The 26,335-nt window shown below is 39.8% G+C and overlaps 1 protein-coding gene across 6 annotated transcripts in view; it reads left to right on the plus strand.

Annotated features, from left to right (window-relative positions):
- CEP128 (centrosomal protein 128) overlaps positions 1-26,335 on the plus strand; it is a 181,036-nt gene that overhangs the window by 144,257 nt on the left and 10,444 nt on the right. For 4 of the 6 annotated variants that reach the window (XM_035107853.2, XM_060272451.1, XM_060272461.1 and 1 more), the window contains 4 exons: positions 8,062-8,085; positions 18,941-19,018; positions 21,222-21,335; positions 23,644-23,746. In XM_035107853.2, the coding sequence (XP_034963744.2) occupies positions 8,062-8,085; positions 18,941-19,018; positions 21,222-21,335; positions 23,644-23,746 (319 nt within the window). Of the gene's footprint in view, positions 1-8,061; positions 8,086-18,940; positions 19,019-20,912; positions 21,201-21,221; positions 21,336-23,643; positions 23,747-26,335 lie in introns of those variants that run through there. The other 2 variants (XM_035107862.2, XM_035107871.2) reach the window with 2 other exon arrangements.

A 26,335-nucleotide genomic window follows, 5' to 3' on the forward strand; every position in this document is an offset into this window, starting at 1 on the left:
AATAGTCTGGGTGAGCAATTGATCTTTTGCCAATGGGAATTAATAGGAGATTTTTTCATCAGTGGATAATCTACCATTGGGTAGGATCTGAGATCATATTGTGTGTGTATGTGGAAGCAAGGAGAAGCAGTTTTCAGTTTTCACACTGCAGTCAGAGTACGGTGATTTTTAGTAGCAGTTGGTTAGAGTTTGACCATCCTTGGGGTGCAGTTTGTCTTTGAGGATCCAATATGGAAGAAAGTAAATCTGGTACACATGCCAGCTACTCCAAATTTAAACCACAGAACTAATTAGAGTTAATGTGTCATTTAGTTGGGAAGATCGCAGGTAATTGTTACATTCCCCCATTTCTGTGACCCAAGGAAACAACCAGTTTTGTTTTGTTTTTTGGTCTGGAAACATCTTAGAAGGTAATGTGGAAGATGTTTGATTTAATTTGCACCTGAAATGCACAATCATTATAATTTTTTAGCTGTACCTGCCCCTTCGTGCTCAGAGGCCATAGCCATCGTAAATAAAAAATATTCCTGCTTCTAAACTTGTCTCCACAGTTGAGCTGCTGGAATTTGGAGTTAATTAACCTTTACCCTTAGTCTCCTTTGCCCTTTCATGCATGTGTGTGTTTCAGCTCCTTTATATGCTGAATAGTATACAAGGCACTTATGTACTTATATACATAGATTTATCCATCTCTACAAGTATTAGGAGTGGGCAATTCACCTGGTTTTGAAGGTTCAGACTGACAGTGTGTTTTGGATCTGAGCCCTGCTTTGGTTCAATTTCTGGTGACTTCTCAATTGACTATAATGGAAGAATCAATCACCAATAACTTTTTCTTTTCTCTTTTTGCAAAAACAAATGAAATAGGAAAGCATAATACATAATCTTTCTGAATGGCTGAAGCTTACAGATCTTAGACAAATGGGTGCAGGGTTTCTTGAAATATTGAGGCTTCTTTTAAAATGGTGGGGAAGCAGGAAAATCTCTTTCTTGTAGTTTTATGGGTAATTTATTATATGTATTATACATATTCATATTTTAATATTAATTTACTGTACATCCATTTTAATTTACATTAAAAGGAAACAGCACAGGGGAAAAACAACCCGGATTCTCCAGACTGATGTTATATACATCTACAAAGAAAGGCCTGGGCACTCCTGATTTGCAGTTGTATCGTGATGCATCACATATTTTTAAAAATTGTCCCAAAATTACAAGGTAATTAAGAAAGAATTTGGATAGCAAAGGAAATTCCTGGGGAAGCAATGCAATATTTGAGAGGTTTTCCTTATCTAAGCAACTCCCACCCACCCATGGATTCAGTGAACAACTCTCTTTTAAAAAAAGTTTTAACAACACGGGAAAAAATAGTTAAAGAATTATTACCTTAAATGTCATCATTAATTCCCATCTTTGGCCCAGTATACCTGAAGGAGCGTCTCCACTCGTTCTGCCCGGACACTGAAGTCCAGCTCCGAGGGCCTTCTGGTGGTTCCCTCAGTGCGAGAAGTGAAGCTACAGGGAACCAGGCAGAGGGCCTTCTCGGTAGTGGCACCCACCCTGTGAAAGGCCCTTCCATCAGATGTCAAGGAAATAACCAACTATCTGACTTTTAGAAGACATCTGAAGGCAGCCCTTCAGGGAAGCTTTTAATGTCTGACTTTTTATTGCTTTATTATTATTATTATTATTATTATTATTATTATTATTATTATTAATTCTGTTGGGAGCCGCCCAGAGTGGCTGGGGAAACCCAGCCACATGGGTGGGGTATAAATAAATAAATCATCATCATCATCATCACACTCTTTTAGGAGAAAAATTAATTTATGATATTTTAAATGGGAAAAGAATGATTTATTAATGGTAACAATCTAAAAACAGAAGCACAAATTAAACTGCAATTAGCAGGGCATAAATATACTTAGCTTCATAGCCTTCAGGTATTACATTTAGTTACAGTCCCAGAAAAGTCTACACACAAACACACACACACACACAGCAAGATAGCTCAGTTGGTAGAGCATGAAACTCTTTAAAAAAATTATTGAAGATTTTCAAAATATATATTTATAACAACATTCCATCATTATTATATAATTATAAAAAAGAAAAAACGCTAGAAAACTAAGAAAAATAAAAAACAAAAAACAAAAATAATAAGACAACACAGACTAAAAAACTAAGAAAAAAAAGAAAAACAACAATTTTATCAATATTACTTGGTCATAACTTGAGCATGAAACTCTTAATCTTAGGGTCGGAGGTTCAAACCCCACATTGGGCAAAAAGATTCCTGCATTGCAGGGGATTTAGTTTGAAGAAGAAGAAGAGTTTGGATTTGATATCCTGCTTTATCACTACCCTAAGGAGTCTCAAAGCGGCTAACATTCTCCTTTCCCTTCCTCTCCCACAACAAACACTCTGTGAGGTGAGTGGGGCTGAGAGACTTCAGAGAAGTGTGACTAGCCCAAGGTCACCCAGCAGCTGCATATGGAGGAGCGGAGACATGAACCCGGTTCCCCAGATTACAAGTCTACCGCTCTTAACCACTACACCACACTGGCTCTCAAAATTTTAGTTTGAAAATTTTAGTTTGAAAACAAACTAAAATTAATACAAATAAATCAGTTTTGCCCAGACGAAAAGAAAATTTAATAAAAATTATTTTACGGTGGTACCTTACTCCATCCAACTTTAACAGAATCATCTGGAATATATTTCCAGAGTACTGGCAAAATCATGATGAAAGCTAAACATTCCTTCATATGTCATGGTCATGTACAGAAATATCTCTATTTTGATGAGGTTATTATTGAAATGAATAAAATTACCAGTCAAAAGCATACAACTAAACCCACAATCCTTTGAAAACCTGAACTTACATTTATATTGGTTGCTGGTTCTCATTTAAAACATTTCTGCTATGAGCAGGCTAGCTTCCCTTTCTGTTCTTTGATATTCCTGTTCTCTGCTCCTTGCTGGATCAGGCTAAAGGCCCATCTAGTCCAACATCCTGTTCCCACAGTGGCCGATCATATGCCTATGGAAATGCATGAGAATATAGACTTTCATTCATATATATGTATGTATATAGCTGCCAAATGGTTCCACTATGCGCAAACCTTTGTAGACTAGAACCCACATTATACTGCTTCATAACCATCATTATCATTAATTTGTGAAGCACTTTCCCCATATTATGTCCCAAGGGGATTTACAGACACCTTTAAAAGCAACTGAAATGATTTTTAAAACAACACAAGAACAACTGAGTACAGGTTTGAAAACCACACAGGAAGGAACACCCTAAGGCAGAAACCTTTCATCTAGCTGGGTAAAACATACATACATAAATACTGAGGGAGAGAGGGAAAGAAGTGGTAAGCAATGTCCATGAAACGTAAGAGGCAGCAGTAAATCCACAGAGCCAAAATGTAGAAAACATGACATCAATACAGTTTTATGGCACATTGAAGATTTAACAGATTTAATGAAGTGATCCTGCAATCCCACTTCTCTGGGAGTAAGCCCCATTGAACTCAATGGGACTTACAGTACTTTTAAGCAGACAAATATAGGACCGCACTGTGAATCTGTTAGTCATTGAGTTGCCATAAGACTCTCACTGGATGTAGGGGTTTTACTGAATCTCCTGCACACAAAAAACAAAGAGAAACTTAATGCTTCCTTCCATAATTTTGCTTCCTTTTATTAGAAACCTCCCTGCCCAAAAGGAAATACTTGGTTAACCTCTGTGTATTAAACCGGCTAAAATATGCATTTAGTGGATAATCAGGAAAGTGACCTTTTTAACTTCATCTCTCCAACCTAAATGCAAAGGCCTGGAATCATTCTAAAAAAGGTATGTGACTCAGTGGCTGAATGACTGTGGCATATTGAGTTGCATATAAACAGATACCAACCCACTTGACACGTTCCATGGTCTCCCACTCTGTAGGAAGGACATTTATGACCGGCGAGAAGTGTGTAAATCTGCCACCTGTTCTCTTTGCAATATGAAGCATGGCTCAGTTCAACACTTCCTGCCAAAGCATCCTGTGAAAGGAAGGTGAATCCACAGTAGACTTAAGGCTACTAATATTAGGCATAGAGACTTTCATTTACACTTAATCTTTACTCCTTAATCTTTGCTTGATAAACAGATCTGGCATATCAAGGAACCAGGAGCATGAATTCTAAGAAAACTGATGCAAATTAAGGAGATGCTGATGCTGCTGATAATCTTAAATAAATTTTGCCTTTTTGAGCTTTTCTATTTGTGAATTTGTTATTATTTTGTGAAACTCGCTACCTTTTATATTACACTGTGCAATACAGATTAGGTATTAGAGTTGCCGTATTTCAAAAAGTAAAAACCAGGACACCCCAAGTTTTTTTAAGGAAGACCCCAAAATTGTTGAGCGTTTCTGTACAAAAACACCAAAAAATGACATTTTTTTCAATTGACTTGACTAAGAACCAAGACAAAGCACTGCCTTTCAGAATTGCCCTACAAGTCGTCAATTTCACCTTTGAAATCCCTGTAATGTCAGAGAAAATCTGGACGCATGGCAGCCCTAAATTGTAAATACACACATCCAAAATAAAGTTTAGGATCTGTTCTTCTCCAGAGCCATTAGTCACTCAGGTCCTTCTTTCTTTCCAAGTGTGTGAGCTGCTTTGTATGTTGTCTTTTGAAGACCCACAAATTGGATTACCTTGGGACATATACCAGGCGGAAGTCCAAGGCACTTGAATCCAATTCACACCAAATGCTCTGCCAATGATTCCTCTTTGTCTTTGGTCACTTGATGACTCTTGCAACCACCAACTACAAAGAAGTTCACAGAGCGTCCATAAATGAAAACAATTTGTGAAGGAACATTTCTAGTTTCTCCTCCTCCTACTTTTTATGGTCATTTTTACAGTTCCAGAACAAAATTACCACTGAGCTGTAGTGGGTGATTGTAAAAATGTGTTAACAGAATGAATGATAAAAGGAAGATGGATTGGAAATGCCATCCTTTCTTCACAACGGAAGTGAGTGAATTTAATGGAATGGTAGCAATCCTAGAAGTAATGCTCTACAACTCTATGGTTCTAAGTGCTCAGGGCATGAGGTCACTGATTTTGATTTGTGTGCTGGGGAAAAGAGAGAGATGAGATTTTAGTAGCAGGAGGTAAAATTCATATCAAGTATCAAAAGCCTGCTATATTTAATAAATTGCCAAGCAGTGTATTTTTTAATAGCATCTGTTGAGATTATTTTCTTTTTTTATAGCAGTGTTATTAAATAGCTCCCACCCTTTTTAAGCAAAGTGGTTTCTGCTTTTGGCATGCAAACATTGAACATATGACTGTTGTTTATAACAATAACCATTCTATATCCCTATGCAGGCATAATGCTTTATCGTGCTTGTCTTTTATCCCATTAGCTAAGTGTTGCATCTAAATTCCTAAATCCTAAATCCTAAGGTTTTCCCAGCTGGATAAATGGGTCTGCCCCATGAGTGTCTATTTTATATTGTCTTGCTTTCTTTTTAATGTATCTGCTTTTTTGGGTTTTTAACTGTTTTTGTTGTATATCGCCTTGAGACAATTGTATAGAAGGCAATTAATAAGTTGTTGTTGTTGTTGTCGTCGTCGTCATAATCATCCTTAATGGTCAATGATTGGCCAAGCCAAGGTGGGATATTTCTAAAATACGGGAATCGAACCTGCAACCTTGGCATTATCAGCACCATGCTGTAACCAGGCTCATCTTCCAAAAGAAATTGGCTATGCTATTGGCATAGTTATATAACATGTGGAATGTATAATCTTTTTCCAGATTATTCACTGTTTCATTCAGTGGGCTTTTTGAGACCCAACCCATTTGGTTTTTCCCAAGCAACTTCATCACCACACATTTGAGGGCCAAGGATCGTTTGTTTAGCCAGTTCCTCTTGAGGGAAGCTTTTCTGCGCACCATTTCTATGTTCTCTTCCCCGACCCCCATTCCATTTGAACAGTAGCATGTTAGATATTTCTTACAGGGTAATCCTCAACTTATTTACTCAGAATTAAGTCCCATGACTGCCTGGTCAGTGTGTTTTAGGACTGCAGCTTTAGATAAGCCCATATGCAAAAGTCTCCCTCCTTTTAACATCAAACTCAAGTGGTGAGTGCCAACTGAACTCTAGCCAAAACAGGACTGTTGGGCAGCAAGAAAGAGGGTACCCATGTGATCAGGGGGACCCCAAAGGAAAGAAATGGAAGGCATAAAGTAATAATACTCCATTATAGTCCAATGAGAACTGAACATGCTCAGTAGCTGCGGAATGTTTAATATGAGAATGGGGTGGGAGAATAAAGTGCCGTTCTTGTGCCTCTTATTGCAAGAGTGTTTTATTGTCATCGTCATCATCATCATCCTTAATGGTTAATGATTCGTCAAGCGAAGGTGGGATTTTTCTAAAATTAGAATGCATGATCTACATTAACTCTGCATGATTCAAACCACAATTTAAATAGCTTCCCATTTTTCTAGTTTCTCTGTAGCTGCAAGATGATAAACAAGACTTGCCATGCATCTCTCTCAACATATCCTCCAAGGTTTTGACTTATTGTGGGATTTCGAGATTTCAGTTTGGGTTAAGGCAGCAAACCATTGTTAAAAGTTATTGTCAAATATAACGCTAAACCATAGTTTAGTAAACAGAAGACCTCGGTGAGCCTTTGTCTCTCAAGCTCTTTTCTCCTCCCCTTGCATGGCTGTGAGAAAGCAAACAGAAGGATCTTTTTTCTGACCATGAATTAGCTGAGGTTAGTTGGAACAATCCAGGACCCCAAAACAGTTTGAACTTGGCTTGTTTATAATAAACCATAATTTAAAAGCATCAATCCTTCGGCGATCAGCCTTCTTTATGGTCCAGCTCTCACTTCCATACATCACTACTGGGAAAACTATTTGGACGTTTGTCGGCAAGGTGATGTCTCTGTTTTTTAAGATGCTGTCTAGGTTTGTCATTGCTTTTCTCCCAAGAAGCATCTGCAGTGGTCATTGAACCCAAGAAAGTAAAATCTCTCACTGCCTCCATTTCTTCCCCTTCTATTTGCCAGGAGGTGATGGGACCAGTGGCCATGATCTTGGTTTTTTTGATGTTGAGCTTCAGACCATATTTTGCACTCTCCTCTTTCACCCTCATTAAAAGGTTCTTTAATTCCTCCTCACTTTCTGCCATCAAGGTTGTGTCATCAGCATATCTGAGGTTGTTGATATTTCTTCCGGCAATCTTAATTCCAGTTTGGGATTCATCCAGTCCAGCCTTTCACATGATGAATTCTGCATATAAGTTAAATAAGCAGGGAGACAATATACAGCCTTGTCGTACTCCTTTTTCAATTTTGAACCAATCAGTTTTTCCATAGCCAGTTCTAACTGTAGCTTCTTGTCCCACATAAAGATTTCTCAGGAGACAGATGAGGTGATCAGGCACTCCCATTTCTTTAAGAACTTGCCATAGTTTGCTGTGGTCGACACAGTCAAATGCTTTTGCGTAATCGATGAAGCAGAAGTAGATGTTTTTTCTGGAACTCTCTAGCTTTCTCCATAATCCAGCGCATATTTGCAATTTGGTCTCTGGTTCCTCTGCCCCTTCGGAATCCAGCTTGCACTTCTGGGAGTTCTCGGTCCACATACTGCCTAAGCCTGCCTTGTAGAATTTTAAGCATAACATTGCTAGCGTGTGAAATGAGCGCAATTGTGGGGTAGTTGGAACATTCTTTGGCACTGCCCTTCTTTGGGATTGGGATGTAGACTGATCTTCTCCAATCCTCTGGCCACTGCTGAGTTTTCCAAACTTTCATGTAGTACCACCATAGAATATTTACATTAAAAGGAAAAACAAAGAAAGCAACAAACACTGAGTTTGCTGCACCATGTAAAGGAGAATCCTGTAGGGCTATCTATGTATTAAGATATATACAGAGTATTTTGCAGGTGCGTTTATGTATGCTCAAATTTCTTGAGATTTTTTTCTTTATAATTTATTGCAATGTTTTCCTTATTTTCAGGAACGAATAACAGCACTGGAAATGGTGAGTTCCGTCCATTCTCTTTTTTACAAATCTATTGCAGTTCTCACGCAGGAATTTATACCGGGTTTTTTTTTCTTCTTCTTCTAAGAAAATCGGTCTGGGATATTTAAAAGTAATTTTTCTAAACTATGTATCAACTCCTAAGAGGTTCTTGTTTGTCAGTTGGCTGCGATAAGCCAAATAAAATGTAAAAAGGCCCAGTACATCCACATGAGGTCACTTAACATGGAAATGTGTTGGTAAAGTCAACCATATTTTATAGGTCAACTGGAAGTAAAAATTAGACAACAATTCAAATTCGTTTTTATTCGAAAAGACAAGTGTGCCTAAGTTTTAGTTTTACCAGAAATTAAACAACATCGCCACAGGGAAGCTGAAGTAATCGAGTGAATTAAAATTTTAGAGCTTGAAGACACAACTTTGTCAACAAATGTGCTATTTACTTGTTTTGCAATTCCATCCAAGGGACAAATTATGACATTGCTCCAGTAATCCTGCAGGGCCTATCTGACTGCATGCGGAATGAAAAGGAACATGTATATGTGTTTGTGTGTATCGGTCTGCAATGTTGTGCTTAAGCTGGACGTAGTTATTCATTTAATTAGGGAACTTCATCAAAATAAGCATTTACAACATTAAGCAGACAGTACAAAAATGTTAAAATAATAAAATATACAAGTAAACAAACTAAATCAAAAATTTGAAAGACCCTCACGACCAGTAAAACGGCAGCCGTTCATAAAAATTAAATTACATTCCTCCAAAGGCCTGGGTAAACAAATGTGTCTCGACACAGGAGTAGAAACCCAAATAATGGAGCGGCCTCCAGGGGAGAGAATCCCATAGTCAAGGGAACATGACTGAAAAGGCCTCATCCCAGGTCAGCTGATATGGGGAGAGACACTCCATCAATTACTTGGGTCCCAACGTATTTAGAGCTTTAAATGTCAACACTAGCTCCTTATATAGGGTCTGGTAACATACAGGCAGCCAGTGCAGATCAGATTAGTGTTTTTGTTTATAGGTTTAGAACAGTTGGCAGGTTTGTCACTGGTATGCACAGCTGTGCTTCTCCCACACCTCACAGCAACCTTTGGGAATACTATGTGAGTTTGACTGACATTCGCAAAGACTCTTGGATCCTGCAAGCATTACTTCGTTATGCTTTTAACAAATTCCTCCCTCTAGAGAACTTGCATTCTCTATGCAATCCAACTGCTGGATGAAGGACCAGCTATTTTTCCTGCAAAATAAATTATTGAATAAAGGTCACCCTGAAGACGACAATCAGAAGTTATGGCAAGTAGTTATCCCACTTTCCTACTAAAAGTATCTGGAGTAGTATACAACAGAATAAAACCATATAACATAATAAACAAAAAGTGAAAATACAACTAAAAGCAAGAACTGGAAACATGATGCAACCAACACTTAAAAATGAAACAAAGAAACTAACAGCAGCAAGGATAAACAAAAATGTTGCACCTTGAAAACTAGTAACAATAAAACTAGGCGTTACATATTAAAAGTCTTTTAAAATGAACACTTCTTCAGTTTCTTGCAAAAGGAGACACAGAGGAAGCCTGATGAATTTCCCCTGGAACAACATTCAAGAGTCCAAACACCATGACAGAAACGACCTTGTCTCTCATTCTCACTCCTCAAATATCCTAGGGTGGTACTGAGAGGCCTTTGACATTAATTTGGATTCCTGGGCATTCCCTAAGCTGTTTAAAGCTCTAAAGCCTAGAACCAACTCTTTGAATTGAGCCCCAGCTACATATATTTTCCCCACACTGTTTGTGATTACCAAATAAAAATATTATTAGACCACAATATGGCAGTTCGCATGTGAAGGATTATGATGGGGGGGGGGTTATGAATGGCAAGAAAATCCTTACCAGGGCTTGTTCTATATCCTTATGCTTGCTACATGACTAATGGTTCCATCTCCAGCATCCTGTGATAAAATCACCTTCCTAAAGCCTTCCTTGCCTGAGTTAAAGAATGGCCAGGTGAGCCACATCATATACAGTTATCCAGTCGTATTTTCTTGTAGCGGCTTGGGTTAATGGTCTGTTTCCCTAAAACAGATGTTCCGCCCTAATGGTCTAGTGGGCACTTTTTGATAATCTGTTGTGGCTGGACAGCTCAAGCTAGCTCTATTATTGCTTCCATCCCTTCAGATATTTCTATAGGACAAGAGACTGCTCCATATAAGCATTTTCTGTACTTAACCACAGGTGGATTGGGAATCTGAAGAGGGGGTAAAGCATTCATTCACACATGGAAAAGAAGGCATGCTTTTAATATTATTAAAATGTATTCTAAAGACATCTGGAGTCTAGACTGAAAAGTTCAGTTATTTTGGCATGCAGGTTTCTTCTTATATTTCAGTGCCAAAAATGCTTGTTTTAAAATATATGGTGATTTACCCCCAGCAAAAAAGTTATTTTCTAAAGGTACTGTTTGTTTTCTTTACTTGATGACACTTAATACTGATGCACACAACCTTTTGAACAATAGCATGAAAGTTACCCAATCTATGTACCCAATTCTTCTGGCTGGGTTATTGGTTATGTTATTAGAACCTTAGCTCCCGGCCTCTACTCATTTTTTGAGTGTTAACATTTCACTAGCCATCTGTTGGGAAAGGGGAGCAGGAGACTGGATCCAGCCATTCCTTGCCAGATTGGCAGAATCCAAGCTGTTTCGAGAGGACTTTAAAAGTCCAACGTGATCTGCACTCTTTTTATTTGAACCCAGGCTATTATTTACTCCCTTTCATTCCATCTTTGTTTCACCTCTTTTCTCTCCCACCTTTGGAATGGGGATTTCCTGTTAGCTTACATGTTATGAATGATAAAGATAATATTAGTTAATTGATCAGTATGACTAAAATTTGCAAGTCCCTTTGGCCAAACAAGTAAGTTGCCCAAGTTGATGTTGGTAAAGGCAGTGCTTTTTTCTTCTTCTGAGGGGACGCAGGGATATGCATACCCCTAAACATTTTGTGAATCTAAGTTTGGCCTCATTGAGTGGAAATATTTCAATATGAGTAGGAAAATGAGAGTACCCCTAAACTTTTTTTTTTTTAAAGCACTGGGTAAAGGTAATGGCCATTTAAGTTTTATCTGGAAGCTGACCTGAGCACATTTAAGAAGCTTGTTTTTCTCTTTGTTGCAATAATTTTCATTTTCCAGAAAAGAAGAAAAATGCATGCATATATATTGTATCTGACAGATAGGAAGTTAAAAATGTGCTGGATATTTTCTATTGCATCTGCATATTATTACCCAGCTTCTTCATTTCTACAACATGATCTGCATACATAATTAATTAGATGCAATGAAACCCAGCTTCAATTCCATCATTTTCTTTTTCATGTCTTGCTTCAAATTTTGCAACTTCCTTTCCAATTCTGTATATTAATTCCTAAATATTCTTTTCTTTTGGATAGCATTTTCAGGCATGATTGCCCATTCTGACGGGATTAATTTCATAAGGATAGATGCAGTGGTTTTCACACAAGACAGCCTTCATTGTTTTTTTTGGGGGGGGGGGCAACTTGCATGAACATCCCAGTCACCAGAGAGAGGTGCTCCTCGGCAAGAAATCTGTCAATTACAAACAAATATTTGGGGAGGGGGTGTTGACTCACTTCCCTCCTGGTGGTTTTCTTTGTGACCACTGAGTTGATGACATTCTGTAGGTGCTATAAGAAAACCTCTGTCTCATGCACCTATACAGTGGTACCTTGGTTCTCAAACGCCTTGGTACTCGAACCCAAACACTGCAAAGTAAGTGTTCCGGTTTGCGAACTTTTTTCAGAAGCCGAACATGCTCCGTTTTGAGTATTGTGCTTCCAATTTGAGTGTTATGCTTCTGATTTGAGTGCCACGCTTCTATTTTGAGTGCCATACTTTTGTTTTGAGTGTTACGCTGAGGTCTGACCGTTTTTGCTATTTATTTTGCGTTTTTGTTTTTGTGGCTCTTTTTGTTTTGTTTTTGTGACTGTCTACTCTTCCACCTACTGATTGATTGATTGATTGATTGATTGATTGTGCAACTGCAGTAAATTGTCTAATGCTTTCGTTTTATGGATCAATGGTCTCGTTAGATAGTACAATTCATGTTGAATTGCTGTTTTAGTCTGGAACAGATTCATCTGTTTTGCATTACTTTCTATGGGAAAGTGCGCCTTGGTTTTGGAAGGCTTTGGTTTTGGAATGGACTTCTGGAACAGATTAAGTTTGAGAACCAAGGTACCACTTTACTTGGCCCATCCAAATCTTCCACAGCCTAAGCTGCTTCTGGGGGTTGGTGGGTAGCTTGAAAGAGAGGGATACTTCTTGCTCTCTGCCCTGCATGTCCCTTGGCTCTCCTCCCTTACCTCTCTGATGCTTCCCTGAACAAGAGGTACTAGTACTGACTTTGCAAAAATATATCCTGAGGCTGGTGGAGGTGTGGTGCCCTGAAAACTTTCCTGTGCCCAGCCCAACTTGCACATTTCCCAGTTTGGCAACTGTTGGAATACTGATTAGATGGATCTTCTGCATCTAACAAGGACTGGGATGGAAGAATACAGGGGAACCCTGTGCAAGACACCTTGAATTCCATCATGGGGGGAAGATGGGGTAGAAATGCAATTTATATAATTTGTCTACTCTTCCATCTCTGCCAAACTAGTGTTTGGCTGTGAAAATAACTGTGAAGAAGGCTACTCTCTCTCCCTTAGGCCCAGTATATTTAGCAGATTCTGGCAGGAACTTTTAATGAATTCATTTGGGCCTGAGTATAGACGTTTTACATATATCACACAGTTCTTGATGTATAATCTTGCAGTTGCTTTTAAAAAAACCCACACAAAACCTTTTTGGGTCACCTTTAACATTAGCTCTTATTCAAGCTGTAAGTAACTGCCTGTTCCAGTGCATTACTGTTGCTTTAAATTATGGGCACACTTCTTATGGATTATACCCTGGGGATTTCTTAGTTGGCCTCCAAACCTTCTCTACTTTTTAAAAATACCCACAGCCTACAGATGATCACTTGTATTTAACCAGCTCATGAGATTGGAGGCTCTTGTTTGTTGTGCGCACACTTGCTATACATTCAATATAAAACCGAGCCTTATGAACAACATAGACAAGCCCAGCTTGTTTTATATTTGTGTTTATCAAATATCAAGTATCACTGTGGCTTCAAGACTAAAAATAAAATGCAGCTTCTGACTTTGATTTAGACCTGTCCCTGGGGGACAACAGCCCAGAGCTGCCTATCACTGCAAATGCATCAATATAAGGAGGATTAACTGTTCACATGCTCTTTAAACATCAAAAGTGTTTATATGAAGTCATGGAAAATGAGTAATTTGTTTTATCATTCTCTCCGAGAACATAGAACACCTCTTAGATAGTAAATAATCTTTTATGTTAAGAAAACAAGGAAAGATTAATAGCATCCACTACCATGATGGAGCAGGATGCTTTTAACTAAATTACCACCAATGCTGCTTCTATTGGTACAACTGGAACCGTTGCCACTTATCAGCTTCATCAGTGTGCTGTATCAGTGCCCTTTGTTCCCTGTTAAATAATGAGCAGACAGATATGATTGCTCTCTTCAGGATTAGTTGTATGCATTATGGCACATCCTTTGCAGTTTCTGGGAAATAATTAGCAGGACTTAATTGCCCTCTGTGTCAGGTGTTCCCCCCATCCTTTTCAGCACTTTGTTCTGCATGGCTAAACCTATCTCTTTTAATAGAGAAGAGTGCTGTCATTAATGATACAAATATGGCACTTAATCCATATTAAGGAGGTTGCTGTGTGTGCCACTAAATTATTGTTGCACCACTTCCGCGGGTCAGCTAAAAACATGACTTTTTCCTTCTTTTAACGTGCGCTTTTGCCTTTCGGTCCTTCTTTTCTTCTTCACGGCAAGGAAAACTCACCTTTTTGCAAATTTGTTTCTGGACACGGTTGTATTTGTGCCCTTCATAATGAGACAGAAGTTCTACTCCTGCAGCCTCCTTCAGAAATTACCATGCTGTCTTCCAACTACCTGCTAAGCTGAAGTTTGGATTCACATGCATGCTTTTGTCTGTAGATAAGAAGAGTTTGGATTTGATATCCCGCTTTATCACTACCCGAAAGAGTCTCAAAGCGGCTAACATTCTCCTTTCCCTTCCTCCCCCACAACAAACACTCTGTGAGGTGAGTGGGGCTGAGAGACTTCAGAGAGGTGTGAGTAGCCCAAGGTCACCCAGCAGCTGCATGTGGAGGAGGATCCCCAGATTACGAGTCTACCGCTCTTAACCACTACACCACACTGTTGTGGCTGGCGTTGTCATAGTTAATGCGAGGCTGCGCACTACATTTCAGCTACTGGGATCGCGTAGCAAAGACCACTGTTCTCGTTTTTCAGCCTGCTTAAATCCTCCCGTCGTGAAAGTTCCCAATTGTATAATGTTTTTAAAAGTTTTGAAAACCCAGTAATTGTGGACTGTGTAGGGCAGTTCAAGTGTCAGGTCTGAATTTCCCCATTTACTGCAGCACAAACACAGGTTCCCACCTCATTAGCTAAGTTTGTTTAAGTAGCCTCTTCGGGAACCGAGAATCTCAATCAGAACCTGATGTTTCGATGGATTCGGTTACTTGCCAGCTTTCATAATGTAAACCCTTAATGTGTCTCTGACTAGGGGGAAAGGAACAATATTTAAGGGGGAGTGATTCTGTTCAAAGTTGGTAGCTCCTGAGTTTCTTTCATGTCCCTGAAGCATATTGTCCCCTCCAAGATAACTGCTGAGCGTGTGGGTTGGTTCTTCTGTTTCACACAGTTAACTTCCCCATCACTTAAAGCTGCAGTGAGAAGCTTGCTGAGAATCTGCTGTCTCTTTTCAGATACCCCTCAACCTTTCCGAGCCCTTACGAAGACCAGGGCTACAAATGGCTCTGGGAAGAAGTAGCAAACCATGCAACTCATCATAAATTAATGGAGTGGAAAATCAAGGCTTTGATGAACATAAGGCCACTATAAATGAAGCATGCAATATGAATGAGTGCAGCTTCTTTGTGGGAGAGGCACAGTGGTGGGCAATTTAATGAGAGAGAGAGACATGGACAGACACCTCCGAGCAGTTTTTTTTTTTTTGCTTCGGAAGGAAAAGTTAAGGAAGGGCCTTAGGAGAGAGCTCTTAGTTGATCCTTGCAAGATATTCAACTAGTATATTGCAAGTTGTGGCCAGATTTTTTAAAAAAATTTGAATATACTTTTGATAGACCTAGATATTCATAGTAGAACTGTAAATCTCAAGGTATGTATATTGATCAGATCAAAATGTTATACTTCAGTCTTTTTACGTAGACGACAACTACTTATTACTGCTGCTTCATTTTTGCTTGAAAAGATTGGGTGGTATTCAAGCAGGTTTTGCACAGAGTAAACCTATTGCAGTTAATGGACCTAACATAGTCTGATGATGATGATGATGATGATGATGATAACAACAACAGCAGCAACAACAACAATATATTAATGAATAAAATAATAAATCTAATATAAAGTGTAATTGAATGCCACTCATTATTTTTGTCAACAACGATTTCTGTGCTTGCCCTTTTCATAGTTATGTTTTACTTGGTTTGGTGGTAGGCTGCTAACAGGTAAAGACTGATAACAGGTAAAGCCAGGCTTCCTCAACCTCGGCCCTTCAGATGTTTTTGGCCTACAACTCCCATGATTCCTAGCTAGTAGGACCAGTGGTTAGGGATGATGAGAATTGTAGTCTCAAAACATCTGGAGGGCCGAGGTTGAGGAAGCCTGGGTAAAGTTGTTTTGAAAGTGATAGGGTGCATTTCAGAGCCATAGCTCTGTGACAGAGCATCTCTGCCTTGTATGCAGAAGGTCTGCAGCATCCCCAGGTTGGGCTGGGAAAGACTCGTGCCTGAAACCCTGGAGAGCCACTGCCAGCCAGTGTAGACAGTAGTGAGCTAGATGGACCAATGGTCTGACTCTGTACAAGGTAGTTTCCTATATTCCCGTGTCCAGGTGGCGCTGTGGGTTAAACCAGAGTCTAGGGCTTGCTGATCAGAAGGTCGGCGGTTCGAATCCCTGCGACAGGGTGAGCTCCCGTTGCTCAGTCCCAGCTCCTGCCCACCTAGCAGTTCGAAAGCACATCAAAGTGCAAGTAGATAAATAGGGACCGCTCCGGTGGGAAGGTAAACGGCGTTTCCGTGTGCTGCTCTGGTTCGTCAGAAGCAGCTTTGTCATGCTGGCCACATGACCCGGAAGCTGTCTGCGGACAAACGCTGGCTCCCTTGGCCTATAGAGCGAGATGAGCGCCGCAACCCCAGAGTCGGACACGACTGGACCTGATGGTCAGGGGCCCCTTTACCTTTACTTTATCTGGAAGAACTTATCAGCTGTTTACACTGATTTTATTTTGGAGTATCTGATTTGTTTTTTAGGTCAATGCCTTCGCACCCCTCTTCTTGTTGGAACTTGTTTCTGTGCCTCATGTTCTGTGCATGTTCCGTCCTGTGACTTAATTTGTTAATGTGGCTTCGAAAGTGGCAAGGAGCAGACATTCCTTTTTCATAGTGCTTTCTTGGGGTGGGGAGTGGGGTTGCAAGTGTTCAGATCCATCTCAGGAAACCAGATGTATAATGCCACATCCTTGCATCCAAGTCCCAGTGTTGCCCCAAGGATGACTTAGATTCAAAAGATTAACAAGTTACCCTACATGGTGGAGGGCTGGGGGGTTTATGGGAAAAGCCAAAGCAAACTCTAGTTGGCTAGAGAAGAGCATGAACTGATATCCCAGCTGAGAAATGGAGGGAGTCAGAGAAAAGCAAACTGAAAAACTTTGCTTTCAGCAGCTGCGCAGATCAGAAGGCTTCTGTTTCCATGCACTTGCACCAAGGGGAATTTGATGGGGTAGTAAGGGAGAAGAAAGGAAAAAACCAAAGAGACAGAGGTGTCATACAACAGAAGCTGCCCCATAGCAGAAATGAGGAAAAGCACTCAAAACAAAGGCAAGGTCTTTGAGTTTTGAAAGAAAAGGTAGGGGTGTGTGTGTGTGTGTGTGTGTGTGTGTGTGTGTGTGTGTGTGTTTCTGGATGTGGAAAAAGCTTTGCAACAGAACTGATACCCACTGACACCAACATACTGGAAGGAAATCAACAAATTGAAAGTCAAATGCAAAAATTACTGATTAAGAAACAAAACTTTCCAGCACGACGATTTCATAAGATACCATGGAAATGTCAACATTTCAAAAGATGCAATGAGCCTCCGGAGCCAAAAACATGTAAAGACATAATCCAATATTTAAGTACGTTCCAGACTTAAACATATATATCATACTGTTGTGAATAGCTCACTGTGTTTAGGAACGGTTGTAAATATTTCCACACAAAAAAAGGGCTGCCGTTAATGAGAAATAAACATCAAATATTGGTTTGCTGGTGATATATGCATTTCTGTTTCTTAGGTTGGGGTTTTTAAATACTATAAAATTGCAAATGATGGACATTTGTTAGGTAATGTTAGTTATGTGGATTTGCCTTTCACAGCATACTCACTGCAACATTTTGTTTTAATTATTATGAGCAAAAAACTATTTAAGTCACAACTATCTTAGCTTGAGCAATTTGGAGTGTTACAGAACCTTGGTTTGAAGTCACAAGGGCCTGAGCTTTTAATAAGGTGTTTTTGTATGGCAGGTAGAGAACTGTACTTGATGCATACTGCTGAGACAGAACAATATTTTCCCTGAACTGCAAACCCATCGTTCCACAACCTGATCACTGGAATTAGTGTACCTAGGGAAAGTTTTAGTTTTCAACGATCCAGCAACAATTCATCAATCAGTTGCTGAATGAAGTAGGGGAAAACAGAATTCTGCAAAGCATCTTCCTTGTATGCTAATCTAGAAATGAGATACCCGCCATCAGTATTTTAAAAATTGTATTGTGCTAATTTGATTTTTATGTCTGCCACCTTATATATGCTGAAAAAAGGTGGGATAGTAGATAATTGTTCAAAACATGCATGGGATCTCAAATTCCTGCATCTTTTTATGAGTGTCCGACCACAGTCCCTCCATCTATTGTTGACACTGGCTGCTAACATGTTCACATTGTTTTGATGCCATTTCCCTTGCTGTCTTCCATGTCTCCACTGCCATTTATTTATTTATTTATATTTAAAATGATTTATAAACCTTTTTTTTTAAAAAAAGAATCTCTTAAGTGTTGCGCAGTATATAATCCTATGGCTGTTGCGACCCATGTCGATGAGGCATTCTCTCTGCATTTGATCTGTCTGGTATCAAAGACATTCACAAACAATTGTAGATCAATTGTAGATCAAAGGGGGGAAAGACCATGGGGGCAGAGGAGGAGGAGCAGGAAAACAGGAAAACAGGGTTAAAAAGCAGCAGCAGCAGCCTAGGGAACAAAAGAGTTGCTTGGGGAACCACAAGATGAGCTAGTCAGATTTGGCTGTGTGCTGGTGGTACTTGGGGGTAAGTGATTCACAGTTACTGTAAGAACAATATTTCCATGAGTGGAATGGCTAACAATTAAGCACATGCATAGCGACTACCCAAAAATTGCCAAAGCAAGGGGCCCTTCCTTCTTTCAGCTCTCTCCTACCTTATTTACATGCATACTTCGTGTGATCGCTCCCCATCTGCTTCCTGGACTGTTGACAACATCCAGCATCCTATGAATTTCAATGTGGGTTTATTCATATAGGTACTTCCTGGATACGGTGCTTTTGAATAATTATAAGTGTAGAAAATAAATAAGACCAAGTTATATAGATATACCTTTTTTCTGTTCTTCAGAGTACTCGAGTGGCTTTGGATCATCTGGAGTCTGTTCCTGAGAAACTGAATCTTCTAGAAGATTTCAGAGATTTTGGAGTGAGAATGTTTTACCATCTCTTTTTTGTTAGAAGCTGTTCAGCATTCCCCTGCACCAGTGGGAAATATATTGCCCTGGGGGCATGAAAATGTAAAGTCTGGAAGCTCCAGCTGGTGTAAAATGCTGTAGCTTGGATGGTTGATGGGAATAGACTACTGCCTGCTCATAACTCCTGTGCTTAAAGGCTTGCCTTGTATTGGTTTTCCATATAGTGCCAGGCCAAGTCAGGGTTCTTTTATGTAAGTTTCAACTTAACAACTCCAGGATACCTTAAGGACTGCATTGTTATGCTGCTTGATCAATGAAATACTTGGGGGAGTCACTTTTAGTGGTCCTCTGTGGCTCAGATGCCCAGGTCATAACCATCAGGAGCTCTGTGTGTGGTATTGTGGACCCAATTCTGCGGAAGCTTCCCAGCTTGGCGAAGACGTCTTTATTTCAAAAGGCATTGGGGCATTTTAAATTAGCTTCTCTACTTATATGGTTAACAGTAACAGATTTTATCTGTTTTGTAACTTCATTGTACACCACTTAGAAACTCCTGTGCTGTTAAGCAGTATATAAATGGTTGAAATGCATCAATAAATAGTATCGCTTTTTAACCCTTTATTTTATTGACATTTCATTAGATTTTGAAGTGTAGGTAAACCTGCTCTGTGAACCTGTGGCCCTTCAGATGTTAGACTACAACTCTCATCATTCCTGATCATTGGTCATATTGGCTAGAGAGTTCAACAACATCCAGGCGGCCAAACGTTCTCCAGCCCTGCTGTAAATGAATTCCCTTTCTACCCCCATTACTTTATCTAAATTAAAAAAATCCTTCCCAAGTACAGTCTTCTGCCCTGGCTTGAATCCCAGTTCATAATACAGAACTACCTGATAATGGTACAGCAATTTAAAGTTTACTCAAATTAAATAGCAGAGGATTATGTATTCCCTTTGCCAGAGTTTTTGATCTGTTCACAGTTTTTCAATAAACTGATTTTTTTAAAATTAGTGTGGCACCAGATCTCAGTTGTGTTAATATTTGAAAAGAGGTAGATTTTGTTTGGACATGGTGGCATTCAGTCTCCAAGCACTGCTTCCCAAATGATGACACACTGGATGCTTGTGGTTTCACAGCTGGAATTACCTATTGATAAGCCTGCAAAATCAGTAGGAGAGGTGTTTTAATACCAAGCTTGTTCATTACATTGGGTAAATACGCCATTCCATGGTAGGGACAAAATTCATGCCAGATATTTAGCATGCAAAATACCAGAGCACCACTATTCCATTGTTTGCTTTTGCACTATTCCATTGTTTGCTTTTAAGTACAATCAGTGTACTTAAGCAATTCAGAATTACCACTAGAACAAATTAGTTCACTAAGTACAGATTGGTTTTTTAAAAATGTCATTTCCAACAGGTGCTTAATTGCTCTGCTGAAGACGGAATCATTTCAAAAAAATGCAAGGTGATTTCCTCCAACCCCTTAGTACAGGTGTGGGGAACCGTTGGCCCTGCAGATGTCACTGAAATTCAACTCCCATCATCTCTGGCCATTGGCTGTGCTTGCTGGGTTTGATACTCTGCAACTTTCGGAGTTGTCAAAGGTTCCTCACATCTGCCTTAGAAAGTAGAATCAGAGGTCTTTGATGTACAGTATTACATTGCCCAAATGTTGGCAAAACAAGCAGGGAATAAGAGTATTGTATGAAACTGACACCAAATCAGAGCAGAACGGCTTTCTCTGTTTAACATTCTCTGGTGATTCCAGTGTTGGGTTGATTAAACACAACCACCTCTGGGAGGCCAGAGCACTGCCAACTCTCATTATTGCCCAGATAACGTTCCTATGGGTCTAGCAATCTAACCTTTCATCCACCTTACCCCGTTGCATTTTGCCAGGACATTGCCTGTGACCCCAAAACTGAAGACTGCCCCATTGCAGAACCAGAGAGTGAAAGTTCAAGATAAGTGTTGTGCTTGGTGCAAATACAGCATACAGAAGTTTCAAGGCCAGAGGGCCATCTCTTACAAATCCTACTGAAGCCACAGGTCCACCAGTAGAGCTGGGGTAACCAGCATGGTGTGTGTCATATATAGTTAGACTACATCTCCCATCATCCTTGGCCATGGGCTATGCTGGTCATTTTGTCTTTTTAAATAACAGATGACCGTATTTTGCCCATATTAAAAAGTTCTCTTTTATTTCAGGATTCTTACAATCAGACAGACAATATTGGAGACCGATATACTAAATACAAGGAAATTATGGGCTCCTTACATCAGCACCTGGAAGATTCAAAGCGCAGACTTGAAGACTTCAGAGTAAGTTTACCACCACTTTCTTTAAGCCTTCCTTTGTATGTGAAGCTACCAGAGAAATACACACTAATCACTAGAGCTCTTGATAGCACATAATCACTTACAGCAAAGTGCCAGTTCTATTCACTAGAAGCATATAAATACATACAATATGACTTGCTAGGTCAAAGTAGTCTCCTAGACACCAGCATTTTGTCTCCATCACTCACCAAGGAAAGCTCTAAAACTGGGTAAAAAAGGAGATTGTCGTCCCTCGTTTGTGAGTCCCAGGCATTCTATAACCTGACTTAGCCTGGGTATGGAGCTCCCTCCAAAAGTTTGTCTAAGTGTAAAAAGAAGAAGTGTGCATGCACACGAAAGCTCATACCAAAATAAAAACTTAGTTGGTCTTTAAGGTGCTACTGAAGGAATTTTTTTATTTTACTGTAAAAAAAAGGAAATACTATGTCATGCAGCACAAATAAACTCTTGTGAAGGATATTCTTCTGAAAGTTATAAACCTACTGTCAGTTCCATTATGAGAAAGAATATGTCCTCCATGCTGTATTATTAGTTCATTAAATCTTTGTGATGTTGTAAACTAAAAAGCCCTTGCTGGCAGGGCAGACACTCCAGGCTCTCCCTCCACCCCATCATACTTAGAGAACTGAGCCTGAAAATAGGGCTGGGATATTCCCAGACATTACCGGGATTCCAAAGGCAATATTGACATCGGGGTGGGGGCGTTTCTTGGATCTTGGGCAAGTCAAAAATCACGTTTTTGGGTTTTGTCCGAAAAAAGCTCAACAATTTCAATGGTTTCCTTAAAAAGAAAAGCTCGACAATTTTGAGGTGTTCCTTAAAAAAAAAAGCTCAATATGGGAACCCTACTAAAAATCAATTGGTTGCTCTACAAGCTGAAGAGTTGAGAAATGGGTTTTCAAGTGTTCTTCTCCACCTTACAATGTGCCAATAGCAGCTCAAGATCATGGGTTGTGACAATTTGGGCTACCTAGGAGCTATGTGTAAAGATGCAAGCAGGCCTGAACATTTCAGGAGCAAGGAGCCCTGGGCAGTCTCAGAACAGAGGTGTAGACAGTGCTGGCAGCAGCCATAATATCAGGCTGCAATAGACAAGCACAGTCCAGAAGACCCCAGTGGTGGTTCTGCAGAGCTGCCTTGTGAGGTCATGGGTCTTAGGCTGCAAAATGCAGGCACTGGTCAGACTCTTATGGCATTCTGCTCCCTGAGATCACAGGTGCTGATAGCGCTACCGACCCAGATTCTGGGGCGTGCAGGCTGCTGCCCTTTTTCAGCCAAAGATTGTGGACACTTAGAAACTTCACAATCTCTAGCTGCAAATGGTGGAGGTGATTAAAAGCCTCAGTACAAGTAGTGCCAAGTTTGAAGGGGCTTGCCCAATCAGGATATGGTACCATCATCACTAATCACCTATTCCTTCTCTCTGTTTAGACTAACCATTATGACTTGATCTATACTGGATATTAATCACCCAGTTCAGTGCTGAGTACAGAACAGAGTTTCATTTTTGTTTAGACTTTCATGAGCACAAGAGGAACTAAACCATGGTTTGGGAACCTTTGGTACTCTGGATAATGTTGAGCTCCCAATATTTATCAACCCCAGCTAGCATGCCCAATGGTCAGGGATGATGTGAGTTGTAGTCCAATAGGATCTGGAATGCCACAGGACTCTGCTTGATGGTTTACTTTTCTCTCATTTGTTTGCAAATAGGACAAAATGATTCAGATGTATGTTCATTTCGCTTGCTTGCTTGAAATAGGGCAGAAAATAGCTTTTCATTGCTAACTTCTCTTGATCACCTTATCTGCCCTAAGGCCAGAAATGAGCTGAAAGAGTCTACTTTTGTATTCTTTATGTTACTGTAAAAACAAAACAAAACAAAACACCCATACTTGTATGTGTGTGTCTGTGCTTTCTAGGGCTGCCCCATTTACCACGTGCTGCTTTGCACGTTTAAGATCTGTTGGGTGGGGGGGCGGCGGGCAAGAGTGAGATTCCCATTTATTCCACAGGTTGCAGCAAGAATGCGCAGAACTCAGAGTCGCACGTACAGAGGGTGACCTCTCCCAGAATTCTAAGTGACAGTGACGCAGAATCTGGGAGGAAATCAGATTTAATGCTAACTACTAGATTTACATTCTGAACAGTGAAACCAGATTTTATCAGTTTAAAAGAATTCTGCCACATTATATAACCCTGGCTCTAGGCTGCTTTTAATCTTAAAAGATAAAAAGGAAATACATCAAAATCAGCTCTTTCATAGCAGGAATTTCATCCCCTTTCGCAGGATAAGAAAACAGTTGCTGACATTTCTGCTATACAGAGTACGTCTTCCAACTGGCGAACTAACACCAGCTTTATGTCCAGCTCCTTGCTTTCCAATTCAGGATGTAAGTATTGATCACCCATAAGGGATCTCTATAAGACTGTTCGTGACCTCTTTTAGTGGATTGACAGATATCTTTCCCCCCAACACACCCCATTTTTATTATTGATACAATTGGAACGTTCTTTTTTCATGCACTAAATTTCTTTGTTTAGTTGGTCAGTATTTGGCTAATTAAAGTAAAATAAAAAAAATTCCTTCAGTAGCACCTTAAAGACCAACTAAGTTTTTATTTTGGTATGAGCTTTCGTGTGCATGCACACTTCTTCAGATGGCTAATTAAAGGTCTTGCATAGCTATTCTTGGTTAATAATAATACTGAACACAACAATCTTGTTTTTGTGTGGTCTACAAATAGCATAGATGGCATTGCCTTCTCAGCTGCTGCATCTGCAGGGATTCAAGAGGGAGTCAGTGTAGCAACCTTTACATGTAATTGCACCTCTAATCTTTCCCCAGTTCCCTGGAATGCCATGCAGCGAGGCAAAACCATCATTTTGTTTTGTAAATGTTTTTTTTTATTAAGCAGGAGTATAGTTCTGTTCATGAGTGATTGTCGCAATGCCTTTCCCCATATACAAACACATGAAACCTTTACACAGCCGTAAGTACAGCCTCTCTTTTCAGAGGTAGCAAATTTGACTAGTGGATACAGAGGATGGAAATACAACATTTGAATGCTGAGCCAGGTGGACCATTGGTTTGATCCAGCATGGCATTCCTATTACTTTTTATTCCTGAATGGGAAAGAAAGCTTATTACTAAACAAAGTTCAAAGTCCTGGACAACAGTATGTGAGAGAGTAAGTGGTACTACATGAGCCTGACATTCCTCCAGCCTTTCTCCTGTAGTGCCAAACCATGGTTCAGTGTTGCATGTGAACACAGCCTGTAATTTGTGACTGTTTTATGTTCAAATGTATTCAAAGTTGGAAATTCTCAGCTGGACTTTTATCATCTTTACCCCTGCATGCATACTGTGTTATGACTGTTCATAAAAACTTCAGGGTCAAGAATGAACCTTTCTAAAATTGCAAAACAGTGGTACCTTGGTTCTCAAACTTAATACGTTCCGGAAGTCTGTTCCAAAACCAAAGCGTTCCAAAACCAAGGCGCACTTTCCCATAGAAAGTAATGCAAAATGGAGTAATCTGTTCCAGACTTTTAAAAACAACCCCTAAAACAGCAATTTAACGTGAATTTTACTATCTAACATGACCATTGATCCATAAAATTAAAGCAATAATCAATGTACTGTAAAAGGTAAAGGACCCCTGACCATTAGGTCCAGTCGCAGACGACTCTGGGGTTGCGGCGCTCATCTCGCTTTATTGGCCGAGGGAGCCGGCATACAGCTTCCGGGTCATGTGGCCAGCATGACTAAGCCACTTCTGGAGCGGTACCTATTTATCTACTTGCACTTCGTGCTTTCGAAGTTTGGCAGGAGCAGGGACCGAGCAACGGGAGCTCACCCCGTCACGGGGATTTGAAATGTACTGTACTATACAATAAATAAAATAGTATTGTAGATGATTAAAAATAAAATAAATACTTACCTGCACTGATGATAGTCATTGTTTGGATGGGGGGCTTTTATCCATTTCCACAGTCACACAATCAATCGACTGGGACCCATACAGTCACAAAAACAAATTAACTGAAAAAGCCTCAAAATGAAAAACACAAAATAAATAGCGAAAACAAAAGCACCAAATATAAGCTCCAAATATCACCTCAGAACACTGCAGTCGGAAACGGAGGGCTTGAATTACAATGCGGGGGGGGGCGCAAATTAGCAGTGCAACAGGAAACACAGGGGGGACTCAAAATGGAGCACGTTCAGCTTCCAAAAAACAGTTCGAAAACCGGAACACCTACTTCCGGTTTTGTAGCGTTCGGGTTCCAAGTTGTTAGTGAACTAAGCTGTTCGAAAACTGAGGTACCACTGTAAGTGAAGGAAAGAGGGGGGCATGTTTAATCTGGAGAATCTTTGCTAAAATTCATTGTTCCACTTTAAATTAAGTTTCTATTGGCAGTGAAATGAAAACCAATTAAATTCCCCTGGTTTTTCTGTTTACTTCTTGCCTATCATTGTATGCCAGTTTTTAATCTCTATAGTTACTGTAGTCTACTTTTTTTATTTTCATAACCATCTATTTAAAACGTTATTGTGAGAGCTAGTCTGACTAAACATGTTTTGCAGAAAGGAAGAGGTTTATTTGACAGCATAATTTGGGCAAGAAGGTGCTCATTAGAGACGTACTTCATAAAGCCAGCTTTATTATCAGCTGCCAGTCAACTAAGTCTTTTTTTTAAAAAACAAAACCACAACTAATCAGCCACTGGCTGTTATCTCACCATTAATCCCAAGAAACTATTTTCTTATGACCACCGTACTTTTCTCCAGTTTTAGATTACAACATGATTAGCAACTGCAGATGCTTTGCATTAGTGTTGTAAATGTATCCTTTTCCTGTTTGCACAGTTTTTATCCTTTCTGTGTATTGACAAATCTTTTCCCAGAAGCCATTTTATTTCTAAAGCTTGTTGAGCTGGGACCTTGAAAACCTGCAACCTTTTTAAAGAAAGACAAG

This window comes from Zootoca vivipara, chromosome 1 (genome assembly GCF_963506605.1).
Source record: "Zootoca vivipara chromosome 1, rZooViv1.1, whole genome shotgun sequence".
Lineage (NCBI taxonomy): Eukaryota > Metazoa > Chordata > Lepidosauria > Squamata > Lacertidae > Zootoca > Zootoca vivipara.